The 22,437-nt window shown below is 39.0% G+C and overlaps 4 protein-coding genes across 4 annotated transcripts; 2 read left to right on the forward strand and 2 right to left on the reverse strand.

The window, feature by feature from the left end:
* Positions 1–1,112: 1,112 nt before the first annotated feature.
* LOC111202931 (protein TIFY 10B) lies at positions 1,113–2,870 on the reverse strand. The gene is made up of 5 exons (XM_022696187.2): positions 2,458–2,870; positions 2,118–2,286; positions 1,782–2,035; positions 1,615–1,672; positions 1,113–1,518 (listed from the first exon to the last, which is right to left on the reverse strand). Exons 1-5 carry the CDS (start codon positions 2,612–2,614, stop codon positions 1,434–1,436), a joined length of 723 nt encoding a protein of 240 aa, XP_022551908.1. The 5' UTR covers positions 2,615–2,870; the 3' UTR covers positions 1,113–1,433.
* Positions 2,871–3,307: 437 nt separating this feature from the next.
* LOC111203092 (mitotic apparatus protein p62-like) lies at positions 3,308–4,455 on the forward strand. Its single transcript, XM_022696533.2, has 3 exons — positions 3,308–3,809; positions 3,873–3,991; positions 4,252–4,455. Exons 1-3 carry the CDS (start codon positions 3,308–3,310, stop codon positions 4,453–4,455), a joined length of 825 nt encoding a protein of 274 aa, XP_022552254.2.
* A 7,993-nt stretch (positions 4,456–12,448) lies between these two features.
* Positions 12,449–13,247, forward strand: LOC125582272 (uncharacterized protein At3g43530-like). Its single transcript, XM_048748876.1, has 2 exons — positions 12,449–12,988; positions 13,065–13,247. The coding sequence occupies exons 1-2, from the start codon at positions 12,449–12,451 to the stop codon at positions 13,245–13,247; spliced, it is 723 nt and encodes a 240-aa protein (XP_048604833.1).
* Positions 13,248–16,917: 3,670 nt separating this feature from the next.
* Positions 16,918–17,868, reverse strand: LOC125582273 (protein FAR1-RELATED SEQUENCE 3-like). Its single transcript, XM_048748877.1, has one exon. The coding sequence runs from the start codon at positions 17,866–17,868 to the stop codon at positions 16,918–16,920; it is 951 nt and encodes a 316-aa protein (XP_048604834.1).
* Between the last annotated feature and the right edge of the window lie 4,569 nt (positions 17,869–22,437).

Here is a 22,437-nt window from a genome sequence, read left to right on the forward strand (position 1 = left end):
GCCTTACTGGATATTTTATAAAAGTTAAAAAGTACTAGTACTTACCCCTGGGACGGATCGGATATCCGGGCAATTTTAAGGTATCCGGATCCGGATCCTTATCCGGCGGATCCATAATTTTATTATCTTTATCCGGATCCAGGGTTCTCGGATATTCGGGTGTCGGATATCCTTCTAAAAATTGTAATATCCGACGGATATCCGAATCCGGATTTGGATCCTTAAAATAAATAAAATAATAATAATAATAATATATATATAATATTAAAAATAATTTAAAAATAATAAATATATAATGTTTTTAATTATTTCTATGTATAATATTATAAAATTTACATAAAATTTACATATACTATTATAAAAATGAAAATATATTAAATAAAGTTAGTTTTTATATATAGATATTACTATTTTTGAAATAGTTATTAATAAAACTTACGGATCCGGATATCCGGACTAAAAAATCAAGATATCCGGATCCGGATCCGGCTTTGACGAATCCAACATTTTATTATCCGGATCCGGATTCGGCCCCTCCGGATATCCGGATTTTCGGATCGGATCCGGATCGAATCTCGGATCGAATCTGGATCTCGGATAAAAGTCTCAGGCCTACTAGTACTAGTACTTCTGAAATACTTCGTTGCAACTAGCTTGTAATTTTGTTTTTAAACCGAAATAGTTCAGTAAAACCATCTCCAATGGTTTACTCTATTTCCAATGGTTTACTCTATTTTTTTACTCTAAAATAAAGTAACTTTATAATAGAGTTTGAGTTTGTTCTAATGTTACCCTATTTCAGAATGAAAAATAGATTGATGAACAAAAAAACCAAGCTACTCCGTTATAGAGTGAAAAATATAGTATCATTGGAGCATTTTTACTTTAAACTCTATTTTACGGTGAAAAATATAGTGAGGTTGGAGATGTCTCCCGGAAAAAGTTTTTTAATGATTGTCTAAAATATGCGCAAAAGAGTTTTAGTTTGATAAATAGTCTTTTATCGGTTTTAGGTATTTCCACAGTTTCAAGAGAAACTGAGTTTCTAAAGTTTTACTACTCTCTGCTAACTATAAGCTTAAGCCAAGATAATCGCAGAAAGAACACTTGAATTAATTAAACTAAGATGATATTAAGGCCGTCAACAAAAAAAAATAGAACTGATGTTTCTTACAAAAGTTGAGATCTGCAGATAGGTTTTATGACAAAATGGCTTGAACAAAAAAAAAGGAAAAAAAAAAACTTAAGACCACATTGATACAACATATATTACTGATGGTGCATTGAACAAACAAAACGACTAGGCGCGAAAATCAATTTTATATAAATAATGAACAAGTGAGGAGCTTGATATCTGTAAACGATGGGAGCATCAATAGAATCTTTCCAGATGAGTTCTCAAGAGGCTTCTGGAACTAGACAGTCTCAAAAGATTACTGAGAACCTAGCCAAAATGTGTTAGGCTTGGAAGATGCTTCGGTTGAACCGTCTAGCTGGTAAGGTGCCTTTGATGTAATCCTGTTATAAAGGTTACAAGTGAGATATTTTAGTAACTTGCTTTAACAACAAGTTAAATTATGGAGATAGTTTTCACAAAAAAAAAAACGGACTTACCTATCCTTTCTCTTCTCCAGGAATCGATGAAGCGAAGCTCTTCTAGCAATTGGCAGTTCTACAAATAAATTTTAAGAAAAAAAACAGAGAAGAAAGTTAGTGAAATATAGCTAAAAGCCAAAAGCCTTGATACAGCACCAAACAGGCCTGAGAAAATATATATATACCGCAAGCTAAAGAGGACGTGTTAGTCTGAACTAGCTCTGATGCTGCTGCAGTTTTTGCAGGGCTAGGAACTGGATTTGGGGTAGAAGAAGCAATCTCCTTTTGGTTCTTGGCTATGTTTTGAGTATAATCACTTCCTTTGTTAGCCAAGTCAATGACTTGTTTGGCTTTCTCAGCAGGAAAATCATCAAACACCATAACTTGTCCACCGTAGAATATGGTCAATGGAGAAGATTGAGACTCCACCTTCACAGATCTGTTCAAGATTAAACATATAAGTTAGTCACATGATCAGATGATTGATGCTTTATCACTGTTTAACAGATAACAAAACATACTTGATCTCTATGATCTTCTCGACTTCTCCCTTGGCTCCAGAGGAAGAGGAAGAAGAAAAGCTTGACTGCCGAGGAACCTTATGCGTTGGTTTAACGTCTTGAGTAGGGGAAGCTTCTTCACAAGGGAATAGATTCATCATCGTTGGCTGTCGAGACACAGCAAAAACTCCTACAAACCAAAATCAGAAACATCTCTCAGAAACTCACACAGACACGACATGCAGTGATAACCAAAGCAGAACCGGTTCTTCTATTTGATTCAATTTCCGGTCAACATGTAAACCGGTTTTCAATTCAATCCCAGAATTAGAACAAAATTAAAAACAGATCTATGGTTTACCAGTGACGTCAGGGTTGCATGTCATCCCCAAGCTCAGATCTCCGAAGCTACCCTTCTCCTTGAGATAACGACTCAAACGGCTACATGTCTGTGAGAAGCTCGGCTTCTTCTGTAACTTCCGACCAGAAAATTCCCGATACTCGGCAGAACTCGACATCGCTCTTCTGCCTTAAAATTAGGGTTTTCTTTCTTTCTTTATCTCTCTCTCTCTCTGTCTTGTCTCTGTGCAAAGTGAGTTTTGTGACGAGGAAGACGATGGACCTCTCTCTTTATTACAACTACTTTATTCGCTGTTTGCAGATACAATAAATTTATTACTAGTAATAGTGCATTTAAAACATGTGTTGTTATTAAATGCCTTTATTCTAACGGCAGACAGACAGTGTCTCTGAGTTGAGGCATCTCCTCTGCTGCCCCCAAATCCCCCAAATGTGATAATCCAATCTCTCTTATACACTCTAATAAACAGAAAGAAAAACAATTTTTCTTTAATTCGAAAAATACGGAAATGACATAAAACTATGGGAATAGTTGAAGTATCTACAAGTTGTACCAGGGTATAACTCATCCGCTTCGACCCGACCCGGCAAACCAATTGAACCGAGTCGTCTAACCGTGTAACCATACTAACCAACCGAACCAATCCCTCAAAACCAAACCAAATCTGTCGGTTTTAGCAAACCCTCTCATTGTATTTCCTCGATCCAATTTGTCGAAATTTATAACTCATTTTTCCCCTCTTTTTCCTCTTTTTCTTTCCTCACAAGCGAAAAGAAGAACCCTAGTTTCCAAAATCGAGTTTGATTCGGTGAGAATCGAGATAGAATCTGGTGAAATCTATCCGGTTGCGATGGTGGTCGAAACGCGACGGGGTAAGAGGAAGGAGAATCCAACGGAGGAAGAGGCTCCGAGAGTGAAGTTTGCAAAGACGGGGTCCGGAGAAAATGTGGAGAAGACGACGACGGAGGAGAGTGAAACGAGGGCGGTGGAGATTGTTGAATCGACGGCAAAGACGACGGATGAATCGACGGCAAAGACGACGGATGAATCGACGGCAAAGACGAAGACGACGGATGTCTCGACGGAGAAGACAAGAAAGGACTCGACGGAGAATACGGCGGAGATAACGGAGCCGAGTAATGTTGCTGCAGAAGCTGCTCCGACGACACTGAACAAAGGTCCTGGAGATGAAGAGAATGAGGAAACCGCTTCTGGAGATGAAGAGAATGAGGAAACCGCTTCCGGAGATGAAGAGAATGAGGAAACCGCTTCTGGAGATGAAGTGAATGAGAAAACCGCTTATGGAGATGAAGAGAATGAGAAAACCGCTTCTGGAGATGGAGAGAATGAGGGTTCTGAAGAAGAACAAGAAAAACCAGATGGAGAGAAGTAGAGTTCCAACGAGGAGAATGAAGATTCTGAAGAAGAACCTCCAGATGGAGAGAACGAAGTGAATGCACATTCGGAAGAAGAACAAGCAAATGTAGAAGGAGAAGATGAAGCAAACGAGAATGGGAATCCACTTGAACCTCAGGTAACAAATTATCAATGAGTTTGAATTTAAGTCGTAACATATGATTAGGGAGAGCTAGTAAATCTAGTGGGTTAATGTTAGTAATACTAGGAGAACTATTGGAAAAACTGTCAGTTTTGGTACAACATAGGAAAATTGAAATTTTGTAAACGGAACCGTGGTATTACTTTGATATGCTTTAGTGTAACTTTTGTATAACTTGAGTATAACTTTAGTATAACTTTAGTATAACTTGGATATAACTTTGGTATAACTTGCAGGATTTGGATGGAAATGAGGCACCCGAGGCAATCAAACCAACCAGAATGTTCTTCAATCCATCTGAGTACAAGAAAAAAATAAAGCTAGGGACGAGGTGCATGATAGCTAGCACGATTAAGACGCTAAGCAATCTGAAACCGAAGCTGTCTAACGCGGAGTGGAACTGGTTCACAGAGTATCACTACAAGAAAAATGGGCTTTAATAGCTTATCAGAATAGCGTTTTTTACGATTATGCTATGTTTTCGATACCCGTATTTTAAACATAGTGTTTTCCTTTTACGAGACGCTATGTTCGAATGTCGACTTAAAAAAATTAAAATAAGCGTACGGTTTTTAAGGAGATGCTTATGTATTATAGCAAAGAAACATAAAAACTGTTATCTTTAGTTAGCGCGGTAATGCCCCGCGACACTTAGAAATTTTTTGACTCCTAAAATCAATTAAGCTCCAAATAAAAAATAGAAACCCCCAAAAATTAGGGTTCTCCCATCTCTCGTTTGTGTCTCCCCCATTTCCTCCATTCGATCGATAATCTGAAACCAAAACCTCTCATTTCTCTGAATCTAGCTCACATCAAATCTCACTCTCAATTATCAAGCTCTTTACTTATCTCATCCAAAATCGGCAAAATCACGTCCCCTCTGATCGAAATTCATCTCCAATCAATCGAAGGTGAACTCGGGTTTTGTCACATTGTCTCCAATTCCGATTGTTAACCGTTTATCTCTTTCGTAGTAGTGATTTAATTGCATGTTTAATTGATTCGTTTTTGTGCTCTCTGTTGCAGGGAGATATCGTTCCAGAGTTTCGATTAAGGTATCGTTTTTGTGCTCTTTAGGTTTCTCGATGAAGATTATAATTTGCTGGGTTTATTAACACCGTTGTCTTCTTTTGTAGCTAGGTCAAATCAAAATTCAAGAAATCTATCAGGTAAAATTAGTAACAAAACAATTCCATTTAAGAACTCTCGTTCTGTTTTGTTCTTTGTGGGTTGATAAAGTTACTCTCTTGTATGTAAACTTGGTTTGGAGCTGAAACATGGATAAATCTTGGGTTTGGTTACCAAGGTATTAACTTCACTTCACACTCTTTTAATTTCTCGTTTTGTATATCTCATTATGCTAAACTGTTTATCACTCACTTGTGGTAACTCGACAGGAATAGCCTTGAGTATGAGAAAGGAGCCAGTGACTTTGTGTCTTCTTCATCGAGCCGTTTAGGTGTTCCAGCTGAAATGTTTTGCCCTTGTGTTGATTGCCGCAACGTCTGCCATCAGTCTAGTGATACAGTTTTCGAGCATCTTGTGATTAGAGGGATGGATCCGAAGTACAAGATTTGTAAATTATGGTCTAAACACGGAGATATAAGGCCTGATAAGCCATGTGATATCAACTCGTCTGAGAATGAGGCGTATGAGTTGTTTAGAACAACTTTCATGGCAAGTGAAGACCATCAGTCAGCTCAGCAGGAGAGTGCAGAGGCGTTTGCGGGTATTGACAGACCAGAAGAAGCTGAGTTCAGAAAAAAAATTAGAGGATGCAGAAACTCCGTTGTACTCTCAGTGTGCTAAATACACGAAGGTTGCTGCGATCATGGGACTCTACAGGATTAAGGTCAAAAGTGGGATGTCTGAGAGCTATTTTGATCAGTTATTGGCGTTAATTCATGACATGCTTTCGAAGGAGAATGTGCTACCTAAGTCTACAGATGAGGTTAAGAAATTTCTGAAACAGTTTGGGTTTGGGTATGATGTCATCCACGCCTGCAAGAATGACTGTATCTTGTACAGGAAGAAGTATGAGGATTCGGTCAGCTGTCCAAGATGCAGTGAATCAAGATGGGAGAAGGATAAGCATACTGGTGAAGAGAAGAAAGGGATTCCGGCTAAGGTGCTTAGGTATTTTCAGATAAAAGACAGGTTCAGAAGAATGTTTAGATCAAAGCGTTTGGCGGAGGACTTGTGTTGGCATTCCTCAAATGCTTCTACCGATGGAACTATGCGACATCCTGTGGATTCAGTGACTTGGGGTCAGATTAACAGCAAATGGCCGGAGTTTGCTGCTGAAGCAAGAAACCTAAGACTAGGTATCTCTACTGATGGCATGAATCCGTTCTCCATCCAGAACACCAAGTATAGCACATGGCCTGTTCTCTTAGTCAACTACAACATGGGTCCGACTCAGTGCATGAAATCCGAGAACATTATGTTGACAATGTTGATACCTGGCCCAACCGCACCAAGCAACAACATTGACGTCTATCTCCAGCCACTGATAGAGGACCTGAAGAGTTTGTGGACAGAAGGTATGGCAGTGTATGATTCGTTTAAGAAGGAGAGTTTTAATCATAGAGCTATGTTGATGTGGAGTATCACCGACTATCCTGGTTTAGGTACATTAGCTGGCTGTAAAGTGAAGGGGAAGCAAGCCTGTAATGTCTGTGGCAAGGATACACCGCATAAGTGGCTAAAGTTTAGTCGCAAACACGTTTACATGGGGAACAGGAAGCGTCTCATGCCTAATCATCCTTATAGAAGAAAGAAAAGATGGTTTGACAACACGGTGGAGCTTGGTACTGCAAATAGGATTCAGAGTGGTGCTGAAATCTGTGATAGTCTTAGGGATTTTAAAAACGACTTTGGGAAAAAGTTAAGTAAGAAGAGTAAGCGAAAAAGGACAACAGGAGATGAGGATGATGTTGTTTCAGCTGGCGAGTACGAAGAAGAAGATGATCTCTGGCGGTGGAAGAAAAAAATCAATTTTCTTTGACTTACCTTATTGGAAGGTATGTTTTTCTTTCAAAATTGTACTTCTCGTGTTTATTTAGAATAATTTTTCTCATACATACTTGTAAAATATATGGCAGGATATGCCTGTTAGGCATAACATAGATGTTATGCACGTGGAGAAGAATGTCTCTGATGCATTGCTATCTATTCTGATGCATAGTGGGAAATCAAAGGATGGCCTCAAAGCAAGAAAAGATTTAGAAGACATGGGTATTAGAAGCAACTTGCATACTGAAGTTAGGGGAAAGAAGACTTACTTGCCTCCAGCTGCGTATTGGCTTTCTAAGGAAGAAAAAAAGAAATTTTGCAGAAGGTTATCCAACTTCAGAGGCCCTGATGGTTACTGTGCCAATATCTCCAACTGTGTCTCACTGGATCCTCCCTCTATTGGTGGCATGAAGTCACATGACCATCATGTTCTAATGCAGAATCTGTTACCGGTTGCGTTGAGAGGTCTACTTCCATGAGGTCCTCGTCTTGCAGTGACTCAGATATGCAATTACTTCAACAGACTGTGTCAACGCATCATTGATCCAGAAAAGATTATTAAACTAGAAGAAGAAATTGTGGAGACAATGTGTCAGCTAGAGAGATACTTTCATCCATCTCTGTTTGATATCATGTTTCATCTTCCACTCCATCTAGCAAGAGAAGCACGCTTGGGTGGCCCTGTACACTTCAGGTGGATGTATCCCTTTGAGAGGTAATCTTCCACTGCATCTAGCAACACAAATCACTGCTACTATATGTATATGGTACTGACGATATCTTATATTTTCATTCGTAGGTATATGAAGACACTAAAAGCTTTTGTCAAGAATTTTGCAAGACCAGAAGCTTGTATGGCCGAGGGTTATTTGGCTGGTGAATGCCTTGCATTTTGTATGGAGTTCCTGCAGAAATCTGTTCCAGTTGAAGAAGCAATGACAAGAAACGAAGATGTTGAGACGACTCAGAATGTTCTTGAAGGCCGAACGCTGCATAAAGGAAAAGAAGTGAGTCTTACTGACAAAGAGAGAGATGTTGCTCACCGGTATATCCTCATGAATACTGCAGTGATCGACCCTTATGTTCAGTAAGTTAAAACTCCAAAGATTGGTACATGTGTTTTTATCTTCTCTCACACTAACTTAATCAATATACAGGATGCATTTAGAAGAACTTCAAAATACGGATGTAAGATGTGCAAAAAATGAAACCATCTTATGGAAGTATCATACAGAAAGGTTTTCACAGTGGATTAAAGAGAAGGTATTATTTTTTTTTTTGTATTAATAATTCTATATGTATATGTTCTGATATGTATATGTTCTGATATGTTTCCTTTTCAGATACCAAATAACTCCAAGGACCATTTGCAAAGGCTGAGATGGCTTGCTTTTGGACCAAGAAATATTGCTCACACCTACAAGGGATTTGTAGTTAATGGCTATCGATACCATACAGACGATATGCAGAGGAAGACACAAAACAGTGGAGTAGCATATGAAGCCTTTTCGATGTGCAGAGCTAGTGCCAAAGATTCGAGGCAACAGGCTGATATAGTAACATACTATGGCGTGATAAAGGAGATCATTTTGCTTGACTATCACATGTTTCAACTGCCTCTGTTTAAGTGCAGTTGGGCTCATAAAAGTAGAGGACTTAAAGAGGAAGACGGTTTCACACTAGTGAATCTCCATATGAACCAGTCAACATTTGCAAACGATCCGTACATTATGCCTTCGCAAGCTAAACAAGTGTTCTATTCTAGAGAGGAAGATAGCTCTCCTTGGTATGTAGTGATGAGAGCACCACCACGAGGGTATCATGAGTTAGAGACAGAAGAAGATTTGTTCTGCAACGTTAGCTGTCCAGCCTGAAAAAGATATGGCAGATCAATCATCCGATGACGAGAGTTTTTGTGTTAGGAATGATTGTGAGGGTCAACTAATATATGAATAATGATGAGTTTGTTTTTCTTTCAGGTAATTTGGTGCAATGAATTCCAAAGCTGTTACAGAGAAGTGTCGTCGCAGTAAACGCCAAGCAGGTCTTGATGTTAGTCCTGAGGTTTCCTTAGTTCAGAAAAAACCCAAGAAAAATGCTACGATCCCGACCCTGGACAAAGACTATCATTCAGAAGAAGAAACAGATCATCAGGAAGTGGAAGAAACAGAACCTGAAAAAGTCGATGAAACTGGACCTGAAGATATGGGAGTTCAAGATGCTACCCCAAAGACAGAAGATGAAGGTGTGGATCCTGAAGATGTTACACAAGCAGAGAGAGATGTTAACGAAGATGACGACGATGAAACACAACCACCATCACAACAAGAACAATTCAGCACTCAGTCGGAGCCACAGAGACAGACACAGACAGAGCAGTCCGATAACACAGTCAAGAAGACTAGAGGGCCAACAAAAATGCGCAAAGTAGCTAAGCATATAGAGGACAAGGTCGACGTGGAGTTTAATGCTCTAGGTGAGCATGTTGGTCGCGGATCAGTTACACTCTCCTCTTTCCTAGGTCCTCTCGTGAGAGAGCATGTCCCAGTACTTCTAGATGACTGGAGACATCTCGATGAGAAAACAAAAGACGCTTTGTGGGAGGAAATTCAGGTTAAGTTATTCAAACTCTTTCATATCTGATTAATGTAGTAAGCCTTTTACTAACTTCAAAATCTTTAACACGGAAGATTCAACTAGAAAGAAGAATGGCGAAAAGATGTTGTTTTTAAGCAGATGGGTTGTTTGTGGAGGGCCTCTAAATCCAGATTGTCTTCGAAAGTCAGAGCTACCAAAAACAAGGCTCAACTACAGATAATTAAGCCCATCAACATACAATCTGCGACTGCGTGGAACAATTGGGTTAAAGGAATATGTACCACAGCTTTTAAGGTAATATAAAATGTGGATTGATTAGAGTCTGTGTATATTAATATTAATTGACTGAAATTGTAATGTGCTTGTTTAGGAACAAAGTGATAAATACAGGGAACTCAGGAAGGGACAAATTCCTCATACCACTAGCCGTAAAGGGATGATTCGACTTGCAGATGAGATGGTATGTTTGTAATTTCCAAACCTTTGGAATTAGAAATAACTTCAATTGCTGACAACAAATTCATATAAATTGTAGAGGAAAAACAGTAGTGATCCTAGAAAGGTAACTAGAACAAAGGTTTGGGTCGCTGGTCACACGCATTCTGATGGAAGACTTGTGAGTCAAGAATTTGCTGAAACAATAGTAAGATGATTTTATTTCGTAGATTTAAATTTACTTGCAAGTTTGTTAGTATGAAGAGACTTTACAAGAGTCGTTATATATGTTAATACAGGAGAAGATTAAGAGAATTGACAGTGAAATGGGGTCAAGTTCAGATAATGTCGGTGAAGATGCTGTCACGCAGGTGCTAGGAAAGGATAAACCAGGAAGAATTAGGGGGATGGGGGGAGGGGTTACTGCAACCAAGTTGGCATTCTTACATGCTAAAGACACCCATGTTCAGAAACTTCAAGATACACAAGCAAAACTAATCAACAAGATTGAAGATTTGGAAAGTGTGGTCAAAGACTTAGCCGGCCAAAAGGTAAGTTCCTTACAATAGAGTTTTGACTATATAGCCTTTTAAGTGCTATCTGGTTTTAAGAATCTTGTTTATTTCTGTCTGTGTTAGAAAAAAAAACGATTATCGTTCTAGTTATGAAGTAAGTGATATTAGCAAGGGAGGAATAAGGTGCCAACTACTTGATTGGGTTTCAAATGATGATGTCGTTGTTGCTGAAGGAGAATACCACTCTAGTGAACCCTATTATAAGATTGGTCGAATTCCATTGGGTCCAAATGCGGCTGCTGTAATAGTGAAGTCTGTCTCAGTAGAAACAGCATCTATATGGAGACCTACATCAAATTGTGCTAGGCTTGCTCAGGCGGTTGGAGTGAAAATTGCATGGCCAGCTTATAAGATAATCCTGGATGATGATATTGACTTATCAAGCAATGGTAACATCAACGGATCAGAGGTTATTATATATTGTTAAGATCTTCCCTAATATACATTGAATACATAACTACTTAAATTTATCTTTTTTAATGATTCAGCCTACTGATGCGTCCTTTGGAAAAGTTCAAATCTTTAACTACTGGAAATCAGAAAAAGAATTAATTGCTGAGGGTGTATTGTTGTCGACTGATCCTGTTGAACTAGTGAACCAAGTACCGCTAGGACCGAATGCTGCAATTCTTAGAGTGGATTTGGTTGTGAAATCTGATGCTTTTATTTGGAGACCTACTCCTCAAATGACCAAGATGGGTGATGCCCTACATGGGAAAATTGCATGGCCTATCGATAAGATACTACTACCTGATGAAGATTCACCAAAAGAATCAAACAAGAATTCAATTCAGGTATGTTTCTGAAACATTTTATTTATTACTTAACTAAAGTAGTGTGATTCTTGTTGGTATATGAACTTCTGTTTAGATGATAGTTGGATTCAACGATGATTGTGTTGATTGTCTTTGTTACTGTCTTTCGTTGTAGAGTGGTAGTAACAGCAGTGGTTGTAGCAGCAAAGGTGGTAAACAGAAGTGCGCTCTCTTGGACTGTAATAACTCTGGACAGAGAGTGGCTTTAGGTCGTGTGTTCTCAACTGATCCAGCAGAGAAGGTGCATTTCATCCCTTTAGGTCCCAATGCTTCTAAGGTTTGGGTAGAGGTTTCCGAGTACGATGGGGCACGAGTGTGGAGGCCAAACTCAGAAATTGAATTCATTGGTGATGCAGTTGGAAGCACGGTGGCTTGGCCAAATGACAAGCTTGTTTTATTGTAAGAAAGATCTGTTGGTTTTGAACTTGTTATGCTATTATGCTAGTTGCAGCACCCTTTGAACTACCAATGTTGATTTCTCTACTTTTGTAATATTTGACAAGAATGTTTTAATGTTGAATCTTTGAAGTTTATGTTTCATAATATAATGTCTGACAAAAAAAAATCGAGTCTATATAAAAATAAATAAATATATATAAATTATAAAATGAAATATATAAATATTATAATTATTTAAATATACTATATAATAGCATAAATATTAGCTGCTATAATTTCTAAATAATATATATAGCAGGAACTATTAATTGCTATATATGAATTAAAAATAACTTCTCGAAAACGCTGTTAATAATATAACTAATAACATTAATGACGCGCTATTAAATAGGTTACTATTGCAAATACAAAAGCGCTATCGATTCCTAAGAAACGATAGCACCGCAAAAAAGTGTTATCTAATGTGCCATACCTACTATGACGGGCGATGATATAACGTTCCTTAAACCGCTGTTGAATCGTTAGATAACGTTTTTCGTCCGCTAGTAAAGCCCATTTTTCTTGTAGTGTATCCTCAATTCAGACACATTTTCCACATGAAAAGCGAGAACAACCACAGGGTTCAGGGAATGTGGATGTTGTTGATGCGTACTGCCGGTAGCGAGAGGCGGAGAGAAGTGTGGTTCATTGTGAATGGTGTTGTCATCCGTTATGGGCTGAGGGAACATGGTTTGATATATGGGCTATTCTGCCACAACTATCCTCTCGGCTACAAAAAGCTTGGTGGGACGAAGTTCGTTGATCGACATTTCAAGGAAGGAGAACTTAGAAGGTTGGAGGATGTTAAGAAGAAGCTAGTGAACATGGGACCCCACAAAGACAGACTGAAGATGGCGGTTATATTCTTCCTAACTTCTGTTGTTTGCGCGCAAACGAAGGTTGTACACAAGGCTAATCCTGTGTTGGAGGTGTTCCAGAGAGCAGTGGATGATCTTGACCACTGCCAGTCCTTTCCATGGGGGAGATTCTCCTATGATTACATGCTGAAGGATATCTCTCACACAATGAAGCATTTTGGAGGGGTGGTGAAAGAAAATACATTATGGCCGCTTCCAGGTTTCTGTGTTCCACTAGAGGTATGCAAAATCCCATTAATGACTATATTGCTATTGTGATTGACTGATGGTATTTTATAAATGTTGTGTTTAACAGCTTCTTGCATTCGAGGCAATTCCTAAGCTAGGAATGGCGTTCAGAGAACCTGTTGAAGGAGCTGATATCAACTGCCCGAGGATGTGCAAGTCCTCATTCAAACGAAATGGAATGACAGCGGTGTCACTTTCTGCGATAAACAAGGAATTGTCTAACACAACCGTAAGTTTACCTGTGAACTAAAGTAGAACTAGGGTAAAACTGTGGTAGAACTAGGATAATATTAAAGTAAAACTATGGTAGAACTAGGGTAGGACTAGATAGGGAACTATGGTAGAACTAAGGTAGGACTAGATAGGGAACTATGGTAGAACTAAGGTAGGACTAGAAACGGAACAATGGTATCACTAAGGTAGGCGTGTGTTGCTAAGTTTCAAAATTAATTGTGTTTGTGATTGGATATCGACAGCATCATCCCCACCAGAAGTCCACAAGAAGAAAGACTCTTGGATGACAATTTGGAAGATGAAGACGATGTTGATGAATCTGATATAGTTGTGGATAGTTGGGAGAACTGTCTGGATGCAGGCTATAAGGTCTTTTTTCAAGACATGCACGACGAGGATGTAGCTGCGCGCCAAAAACAGGCAGAAGCGAGTGAAGCTGCAGCAGAGGATGGAATAGAAGTAGGTGAGCAGTCGATTCAACTGGGAGATGTTATAAAGTTGCTGAAAAGAACGATGAAACTGATGAGGACAGTTGACAAGAAGGTTGACCAATTGGATGGGAGATTGGCCCCGCTTGAGGAGCTTGTCAAGGAAGGACAAGCTAAAGCAGCAGAAGAAGAAGCACCAACACAAGGGAAAGCAAAGAAACAGAAACGCATGAAGAAGTGAAGTAGAGTGAAGAACTTGCTTGGTGTGTTAGAACTTTGTTTTATGTTTTTTATGAAGTAGACAAATGATGTCTTTTGATGTGTTTCTTGTTTGTGATGTGGATTTAGAACTTTTAACTATGTTATGACTATATATGCGATCTTTGTTGTGGATGCTTTTACTTTTATCGTGTAGGTCGAGTGAGAGCTAGTAAAAGTCTAGGAGAGTACCAATTTATAAAGTCTAGGAAATTAGTTTAAGAGAGTACCTATTGATAATGTCTAGGAAATTAGTTTATTAGAATAATGGTTGATGATGAAAGTGTAAACATAGAGTACCAATTGATAAACATAAGAGTGCTTAACATAAGAGTGCTTCACATAACATAAGTTTGAGCATAACATAAGATTGAACACATAAACTTACACAAGTCTTAACAAACAAAGACTTGTATTAACCGAAATGATAAAAATAGATAGGTAGGGAAGACAAAGTTTTTAGCACATGAACTCAAAACTTCTGAATTGAGAATCTCATGGACGGGAGGTCGAGGTGATAAGCCTCTTAAGCTTAGCAATCTCTTCAGTCAACTCTTTCACCTCCCCCCTTAGGCGCTCCACTTCTTGCTGAACACCGAAAGCCCATGGCTGACGAAAGTGCAACCCATCGTCGTGCACAGTTTCAACCAGAGTGTAAGTCAGTTTCAACCAGAGTGTAACTCAGTTTCACCCAGAGATACCAAGAGTATAACACAGTTTCACCCTGGGATACCCAGAGTATAACCAGATATCTCTAAGTATTACAGAGTTTCAATCAGTATATCTCAGTTTCCCTTACTTTTACAACGAAGACAAAGATAAGGGGAAATTACCTCATAATTCTTGCAGGTGAAGTACCTACTCCCAGGCAAGGTATCGAAATCTGATTTGTACTTCGGAGTTGGAGAAACATTCGTCATTATTTCACCACCGCATGGGCAACGGGTAGGAATTCCATATTGGGCATCGCAAACGAACCCTAACATGTCGTAATGTTTTTTCAGCTTCTTCATCTCCTTTATCTCTTCATACGGATGAGTCATGTTTAGTAAAGGGGAAAGAGTAAAACCGTGGAGCTTCAGAGAATATAGAAAGAGAATGGATAAAGAGAGAGTGTATGAATGGTGAGAGAGAGTAGAGAGGAGAGTGCTGGGGAAGTGAAAAAGTGTCTGGAAAAAGAGAGGAAAAGATGAGACGAGACCAGATAAAAGAGCAGAGGGAATCTACTTTTTGACCCAAATAATTGAAAATTTTGGCTTTTTTCGTTTAGGCGCGAGAATAATTTTTATTCTCCCTCCGAAATATTTGCTCTTAGTTATACTGAAGTTTCTGGTTTTACCAATTTTCTTCAAAGTTCTACTTTTCGTGATTTCAACATTTTTTAGTTTTACGTCTAATTTTAATTTGTAAAGAAAGTTTTACTTGTCATTTTTCTGCATTACCATGTAAGCATAAATGATTAGTGCAATAATATCTTTGAAATCATGAAAACTATAGAATACTTCTTTATAAGTTGATCTTATTAACAAAGTGCTCTTGGAAAGACTATATACAATGCATATCTTCACTGATCTATTTCTCATGAAACGATGAGTTTTTTTCTTATGAGGTTTGTAAATATTTATTATCTTCACTAATCTATTTTCAGAAGCAGTATCTGCTATATCATTTTTGGTGAATGTGTTTCTGTATTAAGACTTATGTAGTTCGGATTATTTCGGGTATGCCAATTTCTATCATAGTTACACCTTGTTATACTAGTTTTCCGCGGTTTTCCAATATATCTCTTAAACATAGGTTCCAAAACACTTAATCATAACTGCCAAAACGCTTAAACAGAGGTTGTAAAACAAACACTTAAACTTAGAGAATACATGGTGAGATCGCTTAAACATAGAATTCTTCAAACTTTCTAACAATTTCCTCTTCATTTGGTATCTTCTCCAAATTTCTTCTCAGTTCTGCAATTGTTTCGTTTAACTGCGTAATCACTCTACTCTTCTCTCGGATCTCATCCCAGGCTTCAATCAAAGCTCTTTTTTTGCCATAATGTCCTGTCCTCTTCATCAAACCATGCGAAGAACTTGCATCCATTTTTCTCCTGCCATAATTTCAATTGTAAAGCTATTTTCCTATCAGAATCGCTAGTTCTATAATCAGATGGGATACCTTAAAACGCTGACAACCATAAAATCGCCGTCCTGGGTTCTTATCTATCCAAGCTTGTGTTATGGCTGCCTCTAAGCCACATAAACACAATTTCTGACCATTTTGCCTTCTCCTTGACGATCCCGAACCATCTCCTTGCATCTTCACTATTTTGTACCGAGAAGGAGAAGAGTCGAGAGAGAGAGAGTAGAGAGAGAGAGAGAGAGGAGATCGAATCAAATGAAAAGGTGAACAAGAAGCAGTATTTATTCATTTATTAGAGGTTTAAAAACGAAAATTCGGGTCTATTCCACAAAAGATATACTTAGTTTTACCAATGTTTTCAAAATAAGCAAAAGCAACATACCAAAAGCAACGTACCAAAATCAAACAACACAACAACCATAAAATCCAAACAAAAGATCTAGTTTGATTCACTGGGATTACTACTACGCATTCCAAACAACAGCCAACTGAAACAGAAATATTTCCTTGGCCGCCTTATGTTTTGTGTCCTTTTACGTTGTTCCCCAACAGATGGATTCCTCTTATTCTTTTTCCTTCCCTTCCTCTTGAGGCGATCCGGAGGTATGATCTGGAGCTCTTTGATGTGATCTGGTACATTCCATTCAGACATGTCCGGCACAGAATAAATGGTCTTGTAATAAGCCAATGCCCAAAGTTCCGTCCAGTAATATTTCGAGCACAACTCATGATACTCTATCCTGATATCACGTCGACGACAAGGAGCAGCTTCAACCTCAAGGAAATATAAGTAAGCAGCAAGTCCGTGCAGACAAGAATACCTTTCATAATCATACACCTTGCAGGTACAGCTCTTCGCTATCAAGTTCACAACATAATTCTTCCCATTATCTTATGCAAGTGAATCTTGACAAGAGGAACCAGTTTGGTATCAATCGACCTAGCCACAGAGTCCTTCCGATATTCATTAAACGAGTCAGAAAACTTTTTGATGATTGTATCCAACAATGGTATTAAAGCATACCTCCTGGCGTCCTTAAACACACTGTTCATTGACTCCACACTGTTGCTAGTGTCCAAGTTGTATCTGACACCTGGGAAATGAACCCGAGCCCATGTGCTTTTATCAGTATGCTCCTCCAAATACTTGTACGCTGGAGGATATCTCACCTTAAAAGATGCGTAAGCAGACTCGAACTCAACCAACGTGTAACACCTAGCCAACTCCATAAATCTCCATCCGACTACGGCTTTGGTTGTGTTACAAGCATGCCCTCTCACATTCTGAGACAAATTCCATATACAATGGCCATGGTGAGATTGTGGAAACACATTAGCTACAGCCGCGATGAGGCTCTGGTTTCTATCGCTCATAAAAACTAATTCAGAAGAGTCTGGTATAGCAGTTTTGAGCATCTCGAAAAACCATGTCCAACTATCATTATTCTCACCGTCGAGTACACCAATCGCAAGCGGATAATGGTGACGATTAGGATCTTGAGCTTTAGCAAATACTAGTACACCACCATATCCATTCTTCAAAAATGTGGCATCCACAACTATCACCTTCCTCATGGCTGCAAAACCTTCAATACAAGCTCCCAGAGCTATGAAGCGGTACTTGAACTTATTTGCCTCATCCAACTTCACCCCTGTTTTTGTTCCCGGATTGACCTGCTCTAACATGTACAAGTAGCTATATAGCATCTTGTAGCTCTCTTCCGAACCACCACGCAACTCAGAAATAGCCAGATTTTTCCTTCTCAAGGCTGTGGAGTAGGATATTGTTACACCAAGTTTTAACTTTATAAGATCCATGATATCTTTCGGAACAGGAGTACTCAGTTTTCCAGGATATTCCTCATTCAGAAAAGTTGCAACTAATTCTGCTGAGCCTTTCCTCTTGATGTTGCTGCTTTTACTTTGATTAGACCGAGAGCATGTATGCACACCCGTGTACCTCCTAACAGAAAAAATTTCAGTCTGTGGAATCCTTGCAGCTCGTAAACCCCACTTACAGGTTGCTTCACAACATCTTAACACCAATAGTCTCCGGTCCGACTTTTTGATAACATAACGAAATCATTCACCAAATGCAGCTCTATCGACCACCTCTTGAAGTGCTTTCTTACTTAGAAACTCCTGATACTTAAACAGACCCAAACCGTCTTCCCAATCCTTTATAACCTGACTAGCTTTTTTTATAGGTGGCTGCTCAACATACTTATTTGCACCCATACCCGTCTCACCAGCGGTGTTCGTCTCTGCTGCGGTGTCCGTCTCAGCTGCTGTGTCCGTTTCAGCTGTGTGGGAACCGAAATTCGCACTGTCAATTTACGTTTAAATTAGGAAACTAGGAAAACCCTAATTTCCCAGAGGTCCCGGATCTCTGCGAGAGCCAACGGCAAGTGACCAAATATATGCGGAAATCATGAAAAGATAACAAACGAGTTAAGAGAAAACAGTAGATCTTATTTCGAGTCCGCGTGAGAGCGTTGCGATCATTACAAGAGATCATAAAAGCTTTGGCCGCAAAGGCTGTCAGCGAGTTACCTAGTTCTAGCGGCCTAAAAGCTCAAACCTAGTTGACTCGCAGCTCGATAACAAAAGACGAAGAAAATACATAAAAGGTTTTTGATTGATTTCGAACTGAACCTTATGAAAGGCTGCCTACGTACCCCACTCGAGGATCAAGCCGAACGTAGTTCAAGAGTGAACCAAGAGATCGAACTGCTTATGCACGTTCGTCTGGTAATCGGGTGCCAGTCATGGAAACAGAGCATGTCAAGAATAATGTCTCAGAGTTTCTAAGTGCCGAGAGTTCTAAGTCTAAAAAGTTGTCCCTCATGCCTCCCGCCTAGGACTCCTTATATACTCGCTCCTAGGTCAGTTTACGCTTTTCCCATTCTGCCCTTAAGCCGTCATAGCCTAAAAATGGAGATATTCCATTTTTCCCGATCTTCGTAATTATCTTCAAAATTTCGTATTTATCTGCGGAAACTTGAGCTTTATCTTTCCATGCAAACCAAGCATAAACCGTCCCACGGTTTACGGGCTGCTGGTTAAAAAATCGTAAGGTGGGCTTCGAGTCATGCCTTAGGTCCCTTTGGGCCGTCTTTCGACTTGAAGCGTTTATTACGACTTCTTTCGATAAAAACGAAATTTCTGCGGTTTTTATCGTAAAGTTTGATTGATGACTTCGAATGGCGGAAAACATGAAATGGGTTCGCTACGGTGTTCGGGAGACAGCATCGAAGGGTAGACGAGAATGCATGGATTCGTGTCGTATCGATGTTTCGGAAGAGCTCAGTCGCTACGTAGCGACCGAACGGAACGCACGCTCGTTTGCTACGTAGCGACAGAGCGGGAGGGACATTCGGTCGCTACGTAGCGACCGAGCTTGGCTTGAGCGCTACGTAGCGACTGAGCGGGACGAACGCTCGGTCCCTATGTAGCGACCGAGCTTGGCTCGAGCTCGGTCACTACGTAGCGACCGAGCGGCTTGGCTCGAGCTCGGTCGCTACGTAGCGACCGAGCGGGACGTGTGCTCGGTCGCTACGTAGCGACCGAGCGGGACGTGTGCTCGGTCGCTACGTAGCAACCGAGCTTGGCTCGAGCTCGGTCGCTATGTAGAGACCAGGCGGGACGGACGCTCGGTTGCTACGTAGCGACCAAACGGGACGTGTGCTTGGCTCGAGCTCGGTCGCTACGTAGCGACCGTGCGACCTTTTTTGGGCCTTTCTTCGATGTCTCGAGTTTCTTCCGCAGGGCTCTTCGTAAGAATAAATCTTTTCCGAAGATTTATTTTTCGTAAAAACGTTCATGCCGATTTTTACGGACTTTCAGACATTGATTTCGTCGTGGCCGATTTTGACCCCAACAAGCTTCTGTGTCCGTTTCAGCTGCAGTGTCTGTCTCCGCTGCAGTGTCTGTCTCCTCTGCAGTGTATGTCCCAGCTGCGGGGTCCGTATCCATAAAATCATTCTCTGCATCTATCAGCTCCTTCTGTTGATTTGCTTGACCATTTTCTACATACAGAGTTATGGGCTTAGGTCCGATTTCATCATAAACATCATCATTTCCTTGCAACACTTCGTAGTTCATACCAAACGAACTTATGCCCACTCTCGACACCTTCTTTAACTGATCCGATCTACTCGTCTCCTCCATTAACAAAATAGATCTACGGTTGTCTTTATCAACGGTTGTTAGGAAACCAAACAGATCATCATCATCATGAATAATTTGATGTTCTTCAGATCCATACACCATCGACATTCACTTCAATGCCAGTTTTACCTTACTTTCATCCAACACAAGCTTTTTATACAACTTTTCTTCTAGCATTGCCAAACTTATATCCTCCACTGTTGTCTTCAAGGTTACACAAGAGATCTCCCCTTTGTATTTGAAATAGACGCTCACATATTTCATCATTGTATCCTGCAAGAAAAAAAGAATAAAGTTTTAGTTATACCCGTAGTTCTTAGTTCTACCGAGTTGTCTACAGTTTTACCAAGTTTTACCTACTCTACAACAATTGTCAGTTCTACTTGTTATACCTAGTTATACAAAGTAATGCTTAATGCTTAAACAAGAACTCAAATGTATGTACGATTGATTGATCGGAGAGATCTCCGTGCAAAGCTACTCACAATTGAGACAATTCATGCACCCCCATGCATAACAATTTCATATACAAATCAACCAAATCATCCCAGAATAAATGTCGTTTTAACACTTTCAATTACAAACCCTAAATCCAATTTCTATCTTGCAGCTCACTGAGGAGAGAATAACTAACCTGCATTACAACCTCTCCGAATGAATGCTAGCCGGTGGAAACGTTGCGGTCCGACGGCGTCGCCGGAGTAGCTATCGACGTCGACAACAGAGTAGCTGGGAGGGAGCTGCGAACCAATCAGAGACAATAACGAGCTTCTCGAGAGGGAGAGGAGCTGCGAGCTGGAGTTTTCCTTGAGCTGCGGGATAACAATTTTTTTTCTTTCAATTTTTGATTTTCTTTTTTTCTGAATTCCAATTGAATTCGGTTTCAATTGAATTGAATTCTCAATTACAAACCGTCGACCGAAACCCAGACCAAACCGGATAACTCAACCCATCCGCCCCAAATTCGATTTTTTTCCCACCCTCGAAGGACATTCCCGTCATTTCACGCCGACTTAATGAAAAAGGGGCATAGGCGATATGGAGCCCATATGAGATTTTGCTTATCACATTTGGGGGCACCAGAGGCGTTGACTGAGTTCACAGTCATCCGCCCCATTTCCGATCCTACAGAAAAGCCATAAAATAATGTTTATTAAATACTCTCTCCATTTCTAAAAGATTTACTCTCTCCGTTCTATTAAGATAAATTTTTTAGAAAAAAAAATGTTTTATAAAGATGTATTTTTTGTGTTTTCTATGAAAAAATTGTAAACTTCGAAAAAATTAATTGACTTTATTGAATTACTATTGGTTAAAAGTTATTGAAAATTAAAAATTAGAGAAAATGATACATTTATTATGGTAGTTTAATGTGTTTTCTTAATATGTGTGAAAATATTAAAAAGTACTCCCTCCGGATATGAATATATGATGTTCTAGTTTTTTTCCTTGTATACAAATTTATGATGTTCTAATTTTAATCAATGCATTTTACTTTTAAAATAAAATATAAATCAAAATGTAAAAATATAATTGGTTGAATTCTATCGGGAATCAAATAAAACTTTAAACTAACTAAAAGTAAAACCAAAAAGTGTTTGACAAAAATAAGTATTTAATTTCTCTTAATATATGTGCACAACTTTAAACATCATATATTTGTATCCAGAGGGAGTATATCTTTATGAAACGGATGTAGTATGTTTTAGGAAAAAAAATTATTTCAAAAAGATACATTTTTTACATTTTCAATGCATTAATTAATTGCAAATTGTAAACTTCAAAAAACATAATTGTGTTTATTAAAATACTATTGGTTAAAAGTTATAGGTAAAATCTAATAACAAAAAATAATGTATTGATAACTAAAATCTGATATGTTTTCTTAATAAGTGCGAAAATCTTAAAATATACTCAATCCGTTCCCGAAAGTAAGATGTTTTAGATTTTTTACTTGTTCAACAAAGATAGATTTTCTATATGTTTAAGGTACTTTTTTATACTTTTAGGAAACATTAAATGAATTTTTTTGAATTGATTAAATTTCATTGGTGAAAATTTATTGGAAAATGTATAATAAAGTAAAAGACAAATTAAATTATAAACATTTATTGAATTCTTAATAAGCGTGAATACTTTAAAAAATCTTAATTTCGGGAACAGAGGGAGAGGGAGTACATCTTTTTGAAATGGAGAGAGGATGTGATAAATAAAAAG

The sequence above is a fragment of the Brassica napus genome, chromosome C2, assembly GCF_020379485.1.
Source record: "Brassica napus cultivar Da-Ae chromosome C2, Da-Ae, whole genome shotgun sequence".
NCBI lineage: Eukaryota > Viridiplantae > Streptophyta > Magnoliopsida > Brassicales > Brassicaceae > Brassica > Brassica napus.